Consider the following 15,952-nt stretch of genomic DNA (forward strand, 5'->3'; position numbering starts at 1 on the left):
GCAGCTGTAGTTAGAGGGACAGAGGGACCCAAAAAGGATCATCCCTTCACAGTTATAGACACTGAGCAAATGTTTTATACTTTTAATCATCCCCATCCATTCTTGAGGATGCCACAGTGCTTTTGCACACTTGGAGGGCCGTCAGACTGCAGCCCCTTGTGTGGAGGTGACTGGCACCAGCCAGGGTCCATCTGGCTGCCCAGGAGTGGGCAACAAGGACTTCTTTGGCCAAGGACATCCAAACAAACCATTGTGCATAGAAAAAACTTTTTGTAGCCTTTTATTTCCTATAGGGAGAAGGTGGGTCTTTGCTTAAAGACACATTGGAAAGAACTTTTTATCTCCATCTCACCTTCCATTTTGCTCAACTCAGGCAGTAAGCTGTCTTTCAGCCAAGCAGTTATTGCAGGACAATTACTGCATGAAACAATTCCCCAATCACCTGTTGAAACTGTAAGAGAGTTTCCCCTGTAAAGGCAAAGCTTTAAAAGCTCACTCACTTTTTCAAAACTTTTTTTCTTCGTGCATCTGAATTAAGGTCCTTAAGTGAATAATCTCAAAAAGGATATATTTGGGAGGGTGAAATTAATGTTGAAATTAATGTTAATTATTCTTTATGTCCTCACATTTATAAGGCTTCACTGTGCAGGGCACTGCTAGCATCATGTGAGGTGGTCCTGGTCTCAATGAGGGAGTACACAAAGTGAGTACACAAGAGGTAATAAAAAGGAAGATTTTTTTAAAAAACATCATCCTTGATATTACGAAATCTAACAGAAAAATAAAACTCAAAATCTCATTTCACTTTGCAATGAGTCAAGAACTGATTGATAAAGATAACTGCACAGACATGATATAATTTGAATTTCATAAAATATCTGGCACTCTAACTTACGAACTAGATGCAACAAATGTCATCCAGACATTAAACAGATTAAGGATGGATAACAAATAGATCACAAAAAGCCGTAGTCAAAGGAAGGTACTCTCAGAGGGAAATATTCCTAGAGAGATTGCAAACAGCTCAGTTTTAAGCCTACTGCATTTTTTACCAATGATCTGGAAATTTAAAAAAAAAAAAAATCACTATTGTCATCCTGTTTCAAACAGAGGATATTGAAATCGTGGGGAAGCTGAATGAAAGAGCCACAGAGTGATCTGGGAGTAGGAGGAACTCCCTCGGAGAGGGAAAGGCAGGTTTCATATCAGCCAGTAGGACACAATGCAGAGATACCCTGATACTGACTTGGGATGCAGCAAAGCTATGTCAGTACAGTAATTAGTCATGGTTAGAAGATGGGCTAATTAGCCCTGATGAAAAGCAGGGTTAATCAGGCTCAGGCTGTGTCATGCACCTATCTGGCTTTTTTCCATCCTGTTGTTGAGTGAGTTTCCCCTGTAAAACAGACTGAAACAGCTTCCATCCTGCTCTGTTTCATTTCTAGCAAAAAGGTCTAGAAACCACGGGAGTAAACCCAAAGGTATCTCCAGAAAAGACCCAGAGGGATCCCATGAGCTGATATTCTACTGTTCCAGAGCTGAACCACAATTACACCTGCTTCACACTTGGAGGGCTAATAAATTGCTCTAAGATGTACCACCATCTGTTTTTTCCATAGGAGAGAAATCTTTTTCTCCCATCCATTTCCTAGAACTTTGTTCCATACAAACAAATTTGTCACTTCTGAGCATAATCAAGACTCTGATCTCAACACCAATTCTCTTCTGGTGACCCAGTCTGAAATTCATTGCAACAGTGGGAGCCTTTTATTATCAAAAGGAAGATAATCCCAAGCATCACCTGAGCTGCTGTGACCAGCCTCTTCATGTATCACAGCTCCACAGTGCAGGGCTGTTACTGGGAAAGACTGAGCTTGTGATCTGCCTGTTGCAGAGCTGCAAGAAGAGAGGAGTCTTTGGCAGATACATTCTCCCAGAAGACCTCTAGGATTTTTTGATGAGGAGGAAACACTTTCTCAGGACAATGCCTGCAAAAGGCCATTTGCAGGAAAGTGTTGAACAGTTGCAAAATATATGTCTGTAAAGGATCTCAAAAGGCCCTCTTGCATTGCCCTATTCTATGCAAACAGCTAGCAGCCACTTCCCATCTTACGAAACACTGGGAGAAACTACAAGGCCGTCTTTCAGGAATAGTCAAGGCAAGTGAAGATGAGTGAGACAGGACAGTCAGCAGCAACTCCAAGAGAAAATGAAAGGAAAGTTGGGCAACATGAGTACTACTTAGGCTGAATATAGGTGATTCTGTGAACAGCAGCTCAGATCACCTGAAACAAAGATGACCTAATTCAGGGGTATTTTTTATTGATGGTTAAAACTGTATGGATTTTTCCAACACTGATAGTAACTTAAGAAACTTATTTTCAAAGATTAGTGAAGAAAGCCAGTTAAATAAAAACCCCATAGTGGACAGACAATCAAATCAGAGATGACAACCTTCAATAGTTAAGATAAACAAGACCAACAAAATGGATTAGCTATTCATCAGACGAATTCCAGTTTAAGGGATTGCTGTTCTGCCAGACAGAAAAAAAACATATAAATACTGTTTTGATTCACATTTTAATGTGCTGCATATTTCATTATTATCTTACACAACATTGTATTAATCTATATGGAATATACATATCAACTGGTAAAGTAACAAGGTAACAAAACTAAACACAAATCTGCTGTTTTGAAGTGTGCTTTGAATTAAACCACTGGTAAATTCCAATCTGTTCGTTTGAACAACTGTGTAAATAGGATGAATTGGAGTCCAGTACGACCTCAGGATGATGCGATTTCTACTGCAAGTATCACTGGCAAGCATCAAACATCTTGATCTCACCAGATAATAGACAACCCAAGAAACAGTATGTGGAAGGTTGAAGCTAGTGGGTGGTGGCTAATAATTCCGCTGCTTCCTCCGTGCCACTGCCAAGCGCAAGGCCCGAATAATCAACTTCTCATTATTCAGGATATTGTAATCAGTCAGTTTCACCAGTTTGTCAAAATTCTCTTCACTGAAACACACCTCCCTTGTTGTAAATGGGGAGAGAATGCTGGAGACATCAACTTTGCCTTCAGCCATCTCTTCAGGACTCCTTTCCACACCTGAGGGACAAACCACAGGAGACGCACCAATAAGGTTTTATTGCAGTATGTGGCTCATATCAGTCATTTAAGTAATTATAGGTAGAAAAGGGAGATTTGGAGGGAAAGATGTGATTTGCCAGAGGGGCATAAAAGTAGTCTAGTAGCACCGCATTCTTCATCCTCTGGATCAAGCCTCTGTCCCAAAATTATGGAAACCCAAACAGCTAGGAATGAGAACAACATTGATTATCAGCAGCAGTGCTTGTAAACCACTCCTTGGACAATATAAAGTCTTTGTTACCCAAACTAGAAAAATGCGAGCAAAAGGAAAACAAGATACTTGTACTGGATGAAGTAACAACCCTCTCACTGAAAGTTCGGGAGAAATGATGGCATTCAGACAGAGGACATAGTTTATATTGAAAACGAAGACCTCTGTCCACTCAGTCCTCAATCTGGGAGATTACTTTTAAATATGAGAACAAACCCCAGATGAATGTGCTACCACCTAAACCTCCAGAAGGCTTTGCCTCCATCTTTGTTTGCAAGCAGTGGTGCAAAACATGTCTGTAGAGCAAAACGGCTTGTGTTGAGGACCTACCACCCATGCTGTATGTGTTTTGGGAGTTTTACCTTCATACTATCTCTAGTAAGTCCTGTGGAGTAAGTGCCTATTTTCATCTCAAATGTGTTAGGAAAGCTTCTGGAGTTCTCACACTTCAGGTGTACTGACACAGATCAGTTTTTTTGTCTGTGACGAGACTGATAATGCTGGTATTGCAAAGAAGGTCAGAGATGACAGTGAGAGGCTAGATATGAAATGGAGAGGACACACTAGGCAAGTGATTTTCTATTAAAATTGCTATCCACAGATGATGACTCACCAGGAGCTTTATATTTCTTGAAGGTGTCATTTACTAGGGGAAAAAAAAGCACTGTTGGAGCTTGTGGACTGTCAGCATCTTCAAACACATAGCATTCCTTCAAGTTTTCCCTGTCTTCCTCACTTATCTCAATTTTGGGAAATGGAATTCCTTGCCCCGAGAAGTACTTTGCAATCTGATCTAGAGGCTGGATGAATGAATAAAATAAATAAAATTAATACAAAAAAATCAAAACTCAGAAAAGATCCAGAGACCCGGATTTTTTAAACTCCAGCAGCTAACATGAATATTCTAAGGCTTGAGTCTTCCTCTGGGAAGATGTTAAGTTTCCGACAGAAACAGCCATAACCACACCAGACATTGCAGCTTATCTTATTTTCCGTGTTGCTTTAGGAAAAACAAGAAAACAGTCACTTTCTTTGAGCTTGCAAATGGAGCCAAAAGCCACAGGACTGACTTCATAATTCCAATGAAACAGGTTCAGAAGGGGAAGGCAAAGAAAGTGCAAGAATGGAGAAGGAACACATCAGTCCAAATTATTCTACATCATTGTCTTGGCTTCTTCATTATTTACCGCTTTTCCAATCTTTCTGTCCTCTGGACAGTTTGTGATTGTTTGATAATGACTCCCTGTTAACAAATACATTTATCAACATACCTTATGACCTCATAAAAAAAAACCTTTAACAGCTATATTTACTATAAGCCTATGTTTATTTTTATATTATTCTCATTATATATGCAACACTAATTATATTATTTTTCATTATTAATCAAGTCCAGCATCAGCCAGTACATTTCCCTAAGACTGATATGAGATAAACAGGCTCAGAGACACATAGGTTTTCCAATTTAATCTGTTAAAATACTGTCAGGACTTTCCACTGCCTCTGTAACTTGCTCAGTTCAAGGACAACCAAAATCAGTATCAGAGCTCCAGAACGCTCCTCAGTCAGCTCTTCAAAAACTCTTGGATCCACTTCAGTGAAGACCTTGATGATTTTAAAATGCCTATATCCATCACTGTCTTCTGATATCCTTCTTAGTTACTGAGAAATAAATCGCCTAATAATCTAAATAACAAATCAGATAATAATCATCTAATTCCCATTCCAGTACTGGAAAGTTAGTTGGTTTAACTGATGAGTGCTAGAGACCAAAAGACCATGAAAAAAACATCTCAGATACCATGGCTTTTCTTACCAGTGTCTGAGACCCTCCACTGTAATTTAAATGCAGGATGACATCCACCTCCCTCTTCGATCTCAAAAGTGGCGGGTAGCTGGTATTGATGAAAAAACCAGTATCAACCAGGGAGAGCTCATCGTCTGCTGTTTCCATCAGTTTATTTGGGAAGGAGTCTATCACTGTGTCTGAAATACAAACATTTCTCATTACAACAAATAAAAACCAAGATTGACTGCTCCTCTGCAGAGAGTTAAAGAGGGAAGAATGGGAATTTTCCCTGCCTTCCTTTGACTCACTATCAGCACTGATTTACAGGAGTAAGTGACACCCTACAGCTTTTTCCTTCCTTCCTTCCTGGACACCTCAAGAAGCTTTGGCCCTAAAGTGGAGATCCCTCCTCCGTCCTCAAGCTGAGCTCACCTTGTCCACTGGAACACAATCCCCGGACAACCAAATTCAATTTCACTCTCCAACCCCCCACCCCCCCCCAAAAAAAAAAAAAAAAAAAAGAAATGCTATTCAAATCTGGCTTCCATGTCCTCCATTTGTGGAAGGGAGAAGTAGAATTTCAGAAGTCAGCCTTGTCTCTTCCTCCTCACTGGAAATCCTAAATGAATTCCCAAACCTAAACCTCCTCAGAATGTTACTGAAAAACATGCTGTGTTACTGTGCCTTTCCAGGTAGAAAATCCTTCACTCTCCAGGTACTTGCTATGCATCTGGAAGCCTCTGATAAAATTGGGATACTGTGCAATGGTTGGGCGTCCTGTTAAAACATCTCGCAGAGCAGAGGAGAGGGCGCTTGAGGGAGTGAATAGACATGTGTCTACCTCATAGGGATTCATGGACAGAAAGGGTTCTTCCTCTGCAAGAAGGAAAGAAGAAGTTCTGAGTTTTGGACAGTTTTCTGAAATGATCACTGTTTTAAAAAATGGAGTAAATAATAAACACAGTTGTCACCATCCCCCACCCCAAAGGTATATCGAACATAGTTATAAGCCTTTAAGGTCTATGCTACCAAATAAAACTCAGCATTAGACAGTGAATTAAATGACAGCTACCTGCAGGTAGTAAGCACCACCTCCCACTCCAGGCTTCCTCGAATGATACCCACCTCTATTGCAGCATGTGGTGTGGGGAGAGCCAAGACCCAAAACATACAGGAACACAGCATTGGCCTTTGAACAGGACACCTTCAGAAAGCATGTGAATATCACCCAGCTACAAACATTAGCGAAGTTAGGAGGCCAGTCACTCCAGGCTCCCTGTGCAATTAACAGCAAGAGCGAGCTTTCTCCATGGGCAGTTTAGTGGAGAAAACAGCCCTCTGCAAGAGGCGTTTTCTCTACTGACAGTATTAGTAGCCAAGGAGGACCATATCCTAACTTAACAATCTTAAGATGTGTTCTTAATACAACATTATTTGTACATGTCTGCTGGAGACTATTTTTGTGTCTGTATGACCTTTAGAAAAAGGCACATCTTTGCCAAAGCTTTGCCAAAGAAGAACAGTTTAGTTCTCCTAAATCAGGCAGAAAAAGTTCTTAGCTGACACCTCTGCTTTGCTTTCCTCATGTCTCTCTCCCTGACTTCAACAGCATCTCTTTAGGCATTAGATCTCTGCAGAGAATATAACCAATATATACTGTCGGTAAAATAAAACCACAAAAACATCTCACCAATATCTTTTACTCTGTCTCTGGTCCATCTACACCAGAAGTCCTCTGAATCAGTAGCCAAATTCCAGACATACATCACATCTATGGAAAATATACTACTCCACATGCCTGTAATGTGAAAAAGAGAATGGAAACTGATTGATGGAGTAGTCCTGGAAGAATTTTAATTGATACATACCTTCAGTCCTTCCCCTTGGATACTTCCTTTCTGTCTGGATGGATAGCTTTGTGGGCATACTTCCTAAGTATGTCCTTGCTAATGCAAACTCACACCTGCTCAGCCTGTTTGCTGGTGTCTTCCCAGGGCTGTCCGCCACAGACGACCATGTGCTCGCTCGTGCTAGCTGTCTCTCGAGTAGGCTACCTTTCCCTCTAGGCAATAGTCACCTTGCATGTAGCAGATCCGAGTCTCTGAGAGCCTCTTCATCAGCCTTCCCATAAAGAATTCACTTCCAAAATGTTCTGCACGAATAGATGCTCCATATTTCAGGAGACCGACTTCATAAGGAGTGAACTCCAGCCACTCTATGGCGACAGCAGCCAGACCATGAAAAGGCAATAATGTGTTAACTGTTGCTAAACAGAAGAGTACTAGAGAGCAGAAACAAATCATGAGAAAGACACTGGCTAGTTCATAATATACTGTTCACCAGCTATAGCAGTACTATTGCCCTGAAAGAATATACATCTTTTGACACAGCAATCTCCAGCAGAAGAGCCCTGGTCTGAATGAAAGCATAAGCATTCTGTACAGATAATCTTACCCAAAAGCGTGAATTACTCAGTTATAACTTGTTCCCTTAAGGGCACCAGTGACAGAGAGCTTAGTATTCACCTGGTGTCATGTATGCAGCTGCTCATATTAAACAAACACTATGAAAATTAATACTAGAGAAAATAGTGATTTTGCTGCCACTGGACCCAAAAATTCAAAGTTTTCCCTTTAATAGTTCAAAATAAGACCACGTGGAACCATCATAAGAATTAATTTAGTTACAAGTTTTTTGTGACCAGGCTAAATTGTGAGTTTGGCATCTTCTGTGGTACAAATATATTTTTGCTTCTGGCAACATAGAGAACTCTAATTCTAAAGACTAAAAATGTTTGGTTATTTTTTATTTTTAAGTGTTAGTCACTATTATGTGAAAATTTTAAAAGTTTTTTTTGCTATTAAAATGAAAGGATTGTTGTATTATTAAAGCTGATTACATGCATTTAGTCTTAGCTCAGATTACTTAAATTATAAAGTTGTTAAGAAATCTGGATCATAACCATTACCTCTGAATGCCTGAGCACTATAGCTGGACTTGAGGTTGATGGCCACATAAATGGGCAGTGGGTTCTGACCGTTATCCACGGCCTGCCGTTGGTCCGAGAGTCTGTGTTCATCTTTCTGGTTTTGATTAAAAAAGGTTAATGGAATGAAGTGAAAAACAGCTTGCACTTGAAATAATATAGCGTGAATTACAAGCTTTATCCAGTTTCTCCTTCCCATTCTCAGCTCACTGGTTTGTACAGAAATATCTGCCATGGGATATTCCAAACTTGGCAAGCATCCCATAAGCAGCAGCTACACCCTATATGGGTTCTCAGATTTTGAGATATTCAGAGAAGTTGACTGTAGATTCAGCAAGGGAAAAAAAACACTCCCAGGAAGAAATATGTGGCTAAGTGAAAGGTAAGGTACTTTCCTTGGCTGGATCTCAAGGAACAGAGTTTATTATATTTTAATGTATTTTGAAAGTATATTTATATGCAAGAATATATTCTATTGCACATGACAATTTAAAACTTCCTTGTATAAACATAAACCAGAAGGAAATGACTTGTTATACTATTTTTGAAGTACCAAAATTTCTATCACTCTTTCTTAAAACTTGATAACATATTTACAGAATGGTCTTTCCCGCTATTTGAATCATCTCCATATGCAGTCTATAACTAAGTCACTTGATAAATGCGTATATTCATTTATGCTAGTGAAGTAAATTATTTCTAATTTTTAAGTGCCTCTTCTAGCCAGAATATTTCATGTCCAAAGTGATTAGTTTACATTTCAAACTAATTTTTTCTCAGGATCTTTCTTTCTTTAAGAAGAAAGAACACCTTTGACTACAATTCCATGGCTCCTTCAGTTCAAGATCAACGTCACTTTAAAGCAAGAGTACTGTTTTAATAATGGATCTGAATATACAGAATTTAATCAACCACTAAACTAATTATTTGCATTAGTAGTACTGAATGGCATCCCAGGATTTATTTTTTTCTCCTTTATAGCTATAGAAGTTCATTAGGTTTCTGGAAAAAAGGAATAATACCTTATCATGTAGCATGGATTCAATGACAAGCCCCCAAAGGTCTATGAAAGAAGTGTTATGTCCTTCTTTAGTCCGCTCCATCAGGTCATTATAATAGTACTTAAGACAATCCAAAGAAAAACAGTGGATCTTGCATTTGGTTACTTGCTTGCGAGCTTCCTTGATTGCATCCTCCAGATATTTTTGTGACCAATTAGCATCTTCATATAAGTTTGCCATTGTCCTGAAGAAACATTAGAAGAAAATAATGAAAGAGAACTAATGCTGTGGTTTGGCTTCAGAGAACTTTTGTGCAACCTGTTTGCCTGTTTCTCAATTCATATGGGGTTCACAACTGAAAATTAAACACACCTGAAATACTCTCATTTCAAGAGCAAACAAAACCTCCAAGCTTTCCTGGTTTTGATGATAAAAGTTTATGTGAGCTCAAAAATGATCTGAGAAATTCAAGAGAGAAAACGAATCTGCCCAAGGCTATTAAACACAAAGACTCCACAAGTCCTCAGAAAATCCATTTCTCGGAAGGTGGGAAGTATTCTAAGGAGCAGCCACTACTAGTTTGCCCTAGTCTCATATTTGTTGCCAGTATCTGCTACGGACTCCTACCAGCAAGAGAACCGTGCAAGTTCTTGGGTCTTGGGTATGTCCTAGTATGACCATTCTTACTTGTCTCCTTGAAATCATAACAGACAGGTACACACAGACCTCCACATCCATACAGAGAACTTAAAAGAATTTCGGCAAATACTTAGGGAAACCTGCCATTAAGGTTTGGACTTAAATAAAGGACTGACACACAATTCAGTGCAAAAAAAACTATCTCCACTTCCAAACAGGTGTAGAGGAGTAGAGCTACGTGGAACCCACATGATTAAATACTTAAGTTATTTTAAATATGACATCATCTGCTGTATGCCCACTGGGAGAATAGAGCACTTTGTAATGAGCGACCATAGCTGCAACCTCTCCAAGGTCAGTAACTCGGAATCATTTGTTAGACTGTCTGCAATGGTGTTAACTCCACTAGCCCCGAATACACCTTTTACCGGAGGGAGATGCACTCTAAATCCAAAATGGAAGTGAGAATAATCAGCAAATGGCAGGCATAAATCCTTCTTCCCATCTTTCTTCAATTTCCAGTCTAAAGACAAATTCGTTGAATTCAGTCTAAGGTATAATTGATAAAATATGAAAAGGTAATAGAGCATTTACATGAAAATATCAGGCATAGACTGTGTCAGTGTGGTGACAAAAGTAGCTGATGAACATGACAATTGATCTCTTATTCAGCAGGTTTTGTTTCTTTGCTCTACATGGACACAGAGGAGGTTGTGGGGAAAATGGAAATGCTTTTGATTTACTAAGTGCCATATAAGCCAATGGTGCTGTACAAATAGTCAACAGTATCAAACAAAGACAGTGCAAACATAAACCTTGCTTGGGTCATTCTCACCATGTGGTACCCGATAAACCACCGATGTAGGAAATGCAGTCTAACAGATTGAGTTTCTGGAGACCCAGCAGGCTGCCATACATGGCTGTCAGCGATCTTGTCCCTCCCCCAGTTGTTGTGATGGCCACCACCGGAACCTGCTCAACACAGAAAGGCAGAAAGAGTGAAAGGCGTGCATGTATTAGAGACAAGCAATCCTTCTTACTGCAGAAATCAGATAACAGGTTACAGGCATTGATACAAGCAGTGATGTTATTTCATGCAAAAAGGATGTGATTGTTGCAAAAGGCTTCTATTGCCACCACCTGACTGATGGGAGAGAGAAGGTTTTTATCTTACCCACTCAGATCGGGTGGGTGAGAGGCTGTTTACTTAATATATAATTGGAAATCAACCTCATCACCCTGGAATTCTTCTCAAAGTGTATTATTAGAAGCTGTCATAGAAAATACAGGATTTACCATGCCGGAGCAGATTAGGGATCCGTGATTCTGCCTCTAACAATGACCAGTGTCTCGGAAGAACGCACAGCACCCTGTAATCAGCCAGACCACACAATAGCCGAAGCCTTCCTGGCCTCAGGCCACTAATTACTTTATGTCCTGAAGCACAACCATCGATAGGGCTTCCCACCTCCAAGGTCCAAGTGTAACTGAAGAGACAGACTATTCTTCTCTTAATCTTTTCCTGATGAAGTACACCCTTTACTTCCCTTAGTATCTTGTGTTGCATGGATGCCTACATGCCCTATGGAAAATGTTTATTTATACCTTTTAAGTATTAGCCTCTAATTTCATCAAGTGATCTGCTGTTCTAAAGTCAATGAATAGAGCTTGAAGAAAATATTTCTCCCATCCTATAAAATTTAAAAAAACAAAATAGATGTTCTTCCTACCCTAAACTCAATAAGAAAATAAAAACTAGGAAATTTTATAAAATAATAATGAGGAAAAATATTATCATCTCAACTAAAATTAGAATAATTTCAAAAAGTTATATTTTGGCTTTTACATTTTCTAACCTTTCATTACGAATTAAAATTGTAATGGTAATTTTTTTTTCAGTTCAAATGTAAGTCATTTAAGGTAGAGGGGATTATTTTCTACAATTTTGAAGTGAAGTACATGAATAGGAGAGCCAGAGTAATAAGACCTTTTCAAAAAACAGCTTTGGTCTTACCACCTCAACCACTTTTCTATGTGTCAGGAAACTCTTAGACAGCTATGTAAAAATGTTCTTTCCATCTTTCTTGAAAACCTTATTTCCTATATTATTCTCTGCTCTGAAATCCAACATACGATTTTTTAAAAATCTGTACCTTATCCACAGCATTGTTTCTTTAACTGTCAGCTAAAGAGGATTCCTGCTGTTGGTATGTTTGTACTTTTCTGATTTTCAAGAACCCAACTAGGCACAAGCAATTACAAAACTTATGACTGAATTATGGAGGCAGGAGCAGGGGCTACAGTGATAAAGCTACACTTTTAATCAGCTATTTCATCTATATAACTCAACGATGCTGTAAGATTCACTCTTCCTTTCCAGCTTGACAGTTTTATTCTAGTAGTCAGTTTTCCCAACAATACACCTTTTCTGCTGCAGAAACCACCCAAAGTACTTTTATTCAGACGTCTGTGTGAAAATTTTTGCTTCCTCCCCTCAGAATCCTTTACAAATGCCATGACCACCATCTTGCCTCTGTTACTGAGCTAAGGCACACTATTTCCCAGGCAGCATCTCCCAGCTCTTCCATGTCTGCCCACTATAAATTTTCTTCCTGAGACCCATGAGCAATATCAAGAATAAACAGGAATAGGTTGAATTGAGGAGCTGTTGAGAAGTTTTGGGGGCTGTAAAGGCATTATCCTGCCTTCCTCACTCTGCTGCATGAACCAGCTACTGCTTCTCTTGCTCATCTCTTGCCCTTGTTGGCCAGGCCTGCCCCAGAACAGCAGGATTCATTAAGCTGTTTTTTTTTGTTTGTGGTTTCAATTTGTGAGCCAGGCCCCGATCACTGGATAGGAGCCACTACCAGGGACTGTATTGGCTTGCCTCATGCTCTTTCAGATCCTCCTCCAAATGAAGAATCTTTTTCAGGGCAGCAGCAACATATTTCTTCCTTTTCCGCATGAAGTCCTGCTCTTCTGTGCACAGGCTAAACCCCAAGCGCACATCCAGGTCTCCTGAGCTGGAATAGACAATGGGACAAATCAATGCACATGTCATTTATACCTGACTTCAAGACTTGTAGGGCAGGTAGTCAGTAAACTCCACAAATCATCTGTAAAACAAGCTATTTCCAAGTCTGCATATTGATCAAGGAACAGCAGAAAGGAGAATTTCTGTTGCCAGCAGGAGTAGTAGTGAAGAGGAGTTTTCAAGGTGCTTTAGACTTCTTGTGAACACAGGCACAAAGGCAAGACACACACGTCAGGGAAAGATCACCAAAAGGGGTGATTTCAGGGGTGATTTTTTTCTGTATCCATTCCTTTTTGCTACCGTGACATCCTGGAAAACTCAAGTGATGCCACCATCACACGTTCTCAGGTTTTGACAGCTCACTACCAGTATTTAAAGTGAAGGTCCTAATGAGTTGTGTGATGGAACTTGAACTGCAAAACAAGTCCTGCAGCATCACCCCTTGCTCAGCTTCTGTCCCGTGAAATTCAGCCCTTCACCTGTGCGCTGAACAGATTTCTAGATAAGCATTTGCAAGCTTCATCCTGCAAATATATGAGAATATCCATAATTTTTTCCACGTGGGCAGCCACACTGAATTTTCTCCCTTGAGAAATGTGAAGCACAAGCCAAAAAAATTGTAGAAAAAAGGTACAAAACCAAACAAATGGCAAGTAATGTTTTGTGCCTTCAACACCACAAATATACTTGTTACCGAGAAGAGCACTCAATATTGACCAAATCTTCTGGGTCACATCATCCCCTGGTGGCTGCAAACTCTATCCTGAACATGACTTTCACCAATATTTCACAAACATGAATGTCTCAAGGGTTAATGTTAGTAACCTCTGTTCTCCAGCAAATTTGGTATATCACAATTTAATTTTGAAAACAGAATAAGGTCAACTGATTGAACTTATAAAAGCAAACAACTTTTTTAGTGGTAGATTAAAATTTCTCTTGCTCACTTGCTCTCTCTATAAATCTGTATCTGAAAGATTTACATTTTAATATGTTTTGTTATGGGCTGAGACTGAGCAGGTAGCTCTTCTTCCTATGCTCTGGATTTCATCTACATAAACCGCTCCCATGGTCTGAAAAATGCACCTTTCTTCCCTTCTGCGTATCACCCAATAGTAAGGATGCTGTGAACCATATGAAGTTTTCAGCTGTACCATAAAACCTCATTGTCTTCAATTTTACCTAGCACTGGTGCAATTCTGTCCCCGTGAGTGGGCTGGGCAGAGGTGCAGCTGATCAGGTCTCAAGCTCTCATTCTGCTCAGTGAAGCAGGAGAAAGAGCAGAAGCCAGGCTGACCTGTTTTGGGGGTTTTTGGTTTTTTTGGGGGGGAGGTTGCGTTTTTTTTGTGTGACTTTGTAAAGTTAAAGAGGAATGGAGTTTCTTTCCGTCATTATGCAGATTTGACTATTGGCAGAAATTGGCAGTAAAATTAATGTGAGTAGTGCAGTTTTACTCATGTCTAAGAACAGTAGTCATAAAATAGGCTAATTTACTCTGAAGAAACCTACCAAGGCTCATAAACTCACATTAATCTGCATGATCCTGTAGCTGCAGCAGACTTGCACTTACCTCAGGCACCATGTGAGTACAGGACAAGGCACTCACACGGCATGTATTGATCTCTCCATCTACCATAGAAAAAACCCTAGATAACTAGTTTACAGTAATCCTGGATGACAGGATAAAAAGAGGCTATCTTACCATTTTCTTGCTGTCAGGCACAAGTGAAAGGAATGATCCTAGAAATACAGAAAATAAAGCTAGTTACCATCAAATTTTAAAACATTTCTTTCTTTCAAGCTCAGGCAAGGCTCATTCAGTAAAAGAGGAGGTTCTCAAATAATAATTCATATGGCTAAGGACATTATTTTGGTACAATGAACCAAAGTCTCACTCCCTGCTCTGGAATAAAATTCTCTCTTATCTAATAAGCCTGTCCGTTCGGGGCAGTTAGTGTGCCACGAGCTTGCATGTTACGCCACACCAGCTCACAGTGTGCACACTTAGAAGAAGCAACAAGAAAGAGACAAGTTACCTTATTTAAAAAAAAAGAAAAAAAATTACATACAAAAGCACTCTCAATATCAATATTTAGACAAGTTAAGATCTGAATTAAGCTCGTATTCTGGATTTTTTATTTTTTTTTTAATTACTAGCCATTCTGGAATTACCCCAATACCCAAAAAGAAATTTTGGAATACATGTGCATATGAAGGTCATTTTTGTTTCTTGAAACCACTTAATTCTAATTTTGGGATGCAGGTTTGCAATAATTTTCATATTATTATCATTATTAACACCTGCTTCCCTAAAAGTGATTATGACAGTCTTAATCTTTTTTTACATTTTCAATAAATAGCTGTATAATTTTACACAGTGATTTTGTTTACTTGGTAACTTCATTTGTAGGAGGACAATATTAAGCACATTTTGAAAATATTCATTTCAAAAGGTTCAAAGCACTCACCTCGTCTACTATTATTTCCTTCTGCAAAGGGAGTGAATTCAGAGGGAAAGAAAGGACCCCAGATTTCTCTGTTTCATTTTTATCTGCCATCTGAAACAACGTAAAAAGTGGCAGGGATGCGCACATGAAAGGTTTATCATCTCTAGAACTTCTGCTACTAAGAGGGCTAGTTCAGTTCACTGGTTACATTAATTTCTTCATCTAATTTCATCGAGGTTAATGATAACATACAGAAGGGGAACGTACCTCTTCTGGTAATATGATATCCAGTCTTGTCTGGTCATTTATGACGCAGTGAAATACGATGATCCTAAGGCTGGGGTCAGAATCCAGTGAAATCTTTTGGCTTCCTTCATGGGATCCTTTCACTGTAAATGTAAGCTCCTGGTCTAAACACAGAGGCAGGGAACAAAGAGAATTTTAACTATTCCAAGCAAACACACATAACTAATAAATAAAATCCGCTTCTACTCTGCACACTTTTTGTCTGATTTTCCTTACACCATGATGATTAAATAGACTTTGGGTGGCCGAAACAGAATCAAAACTGGTATAAAACATGTTGGTAGATCTGTATAAATCATTAATATACAGAAATCACATATTTTTGAAGTACTGGAGCATAGTATTTGGTAGGTGTTTTCCATGAATAAATAAAACCAAGATTG

At 39.3% G+C, this 15,952-nt stretch overlaps 1 protein-coding gene across 2 annotated transcripts in view; it reads right to left on the reverse strand.

The window, feature by feature from the left end:
* Positions 1 to 2,905: 2,905 nt before the first annotated feature.
* Positions 2,906 to 15,952, reverse strand: part of LOC104020345 (cytosolic phospholipase A2 epsilon) — a 33,099-nt gene continuing 20,052 nt past the window's right edge. Inside the window, exons 9-21 of one of the 2 annotated variants that reach the window (XM_087746788.1) lie at positions 15,531 to 15,673; positions 15,285 to 15,374; positions 14,519 to 14,556; positions 12,670 to 12,805; positions 10,618 to 10,754; positions 9,165 to 9,387; positions 8,125 to 8,239; positions 7,234 to 7,371; positions 6,847 to 6,954; positions 5,841 to 6,032; positions 5,184 to 5,353; positions 3,981 to 4,167; positions 2,906 to 3,114 (exon numbers count right to left, since the gene is read on the reverse strand). In XM_087746788.1, the coding sequence (XP_087602914.1) occupies positions 2,906 to 3,114; positions 3,981 to 4,167; positions 5,184 to 5,353; positions 5,841 to 6,032; positions 6,847 to 6,954; positions 7,234 to 7,371; positions 8,125 to 8,239; positions 9,165 to 9,387; positions 10,618 to 10,754; positions 12,670 to 12,805; positions 14,519 to 14,556; positions 15,285 to 15,374; positions 15,531 to 15,673 (1,886 nt within the window). The remainder of the gene's footprint in view (positions 3,115 to 3,980; positions 4,168 to 5,183; positions 5,354 to 5,840; positions 6,033 to 6,846; positions 6,955 to 7,233; positions 7,372 to 8,124; positions 8,240 to 9,164; positions 9,388 to 10,617; positions 10,755 to 12,669; positions 12,806 to 14,518; positions 14,557 to 15,284; positions 15,375 to 15,530; positions 15,674 to 15,952) is intronic. The other variant, XM_087746789.1, reaches the window with a different exon arrangement.

This window comes from Nipponia nippon, unplaced genomic scaffold (assembly GCF_047370975.1).
Source record: "Nipponia nippon isolate SJK-2023a ecotype South Korea unplaced genomic scaffold, ASM4737097v1 scaffold_10, whole genome shotgun sequence".
NCBI classification, from domain to species: domain Eukaryota; kingdom Metazoa; phylum Chordata; class Aves; order Pelecaniformes; family Threskiornithidae; genus Nipponia; species Nipponia nippon.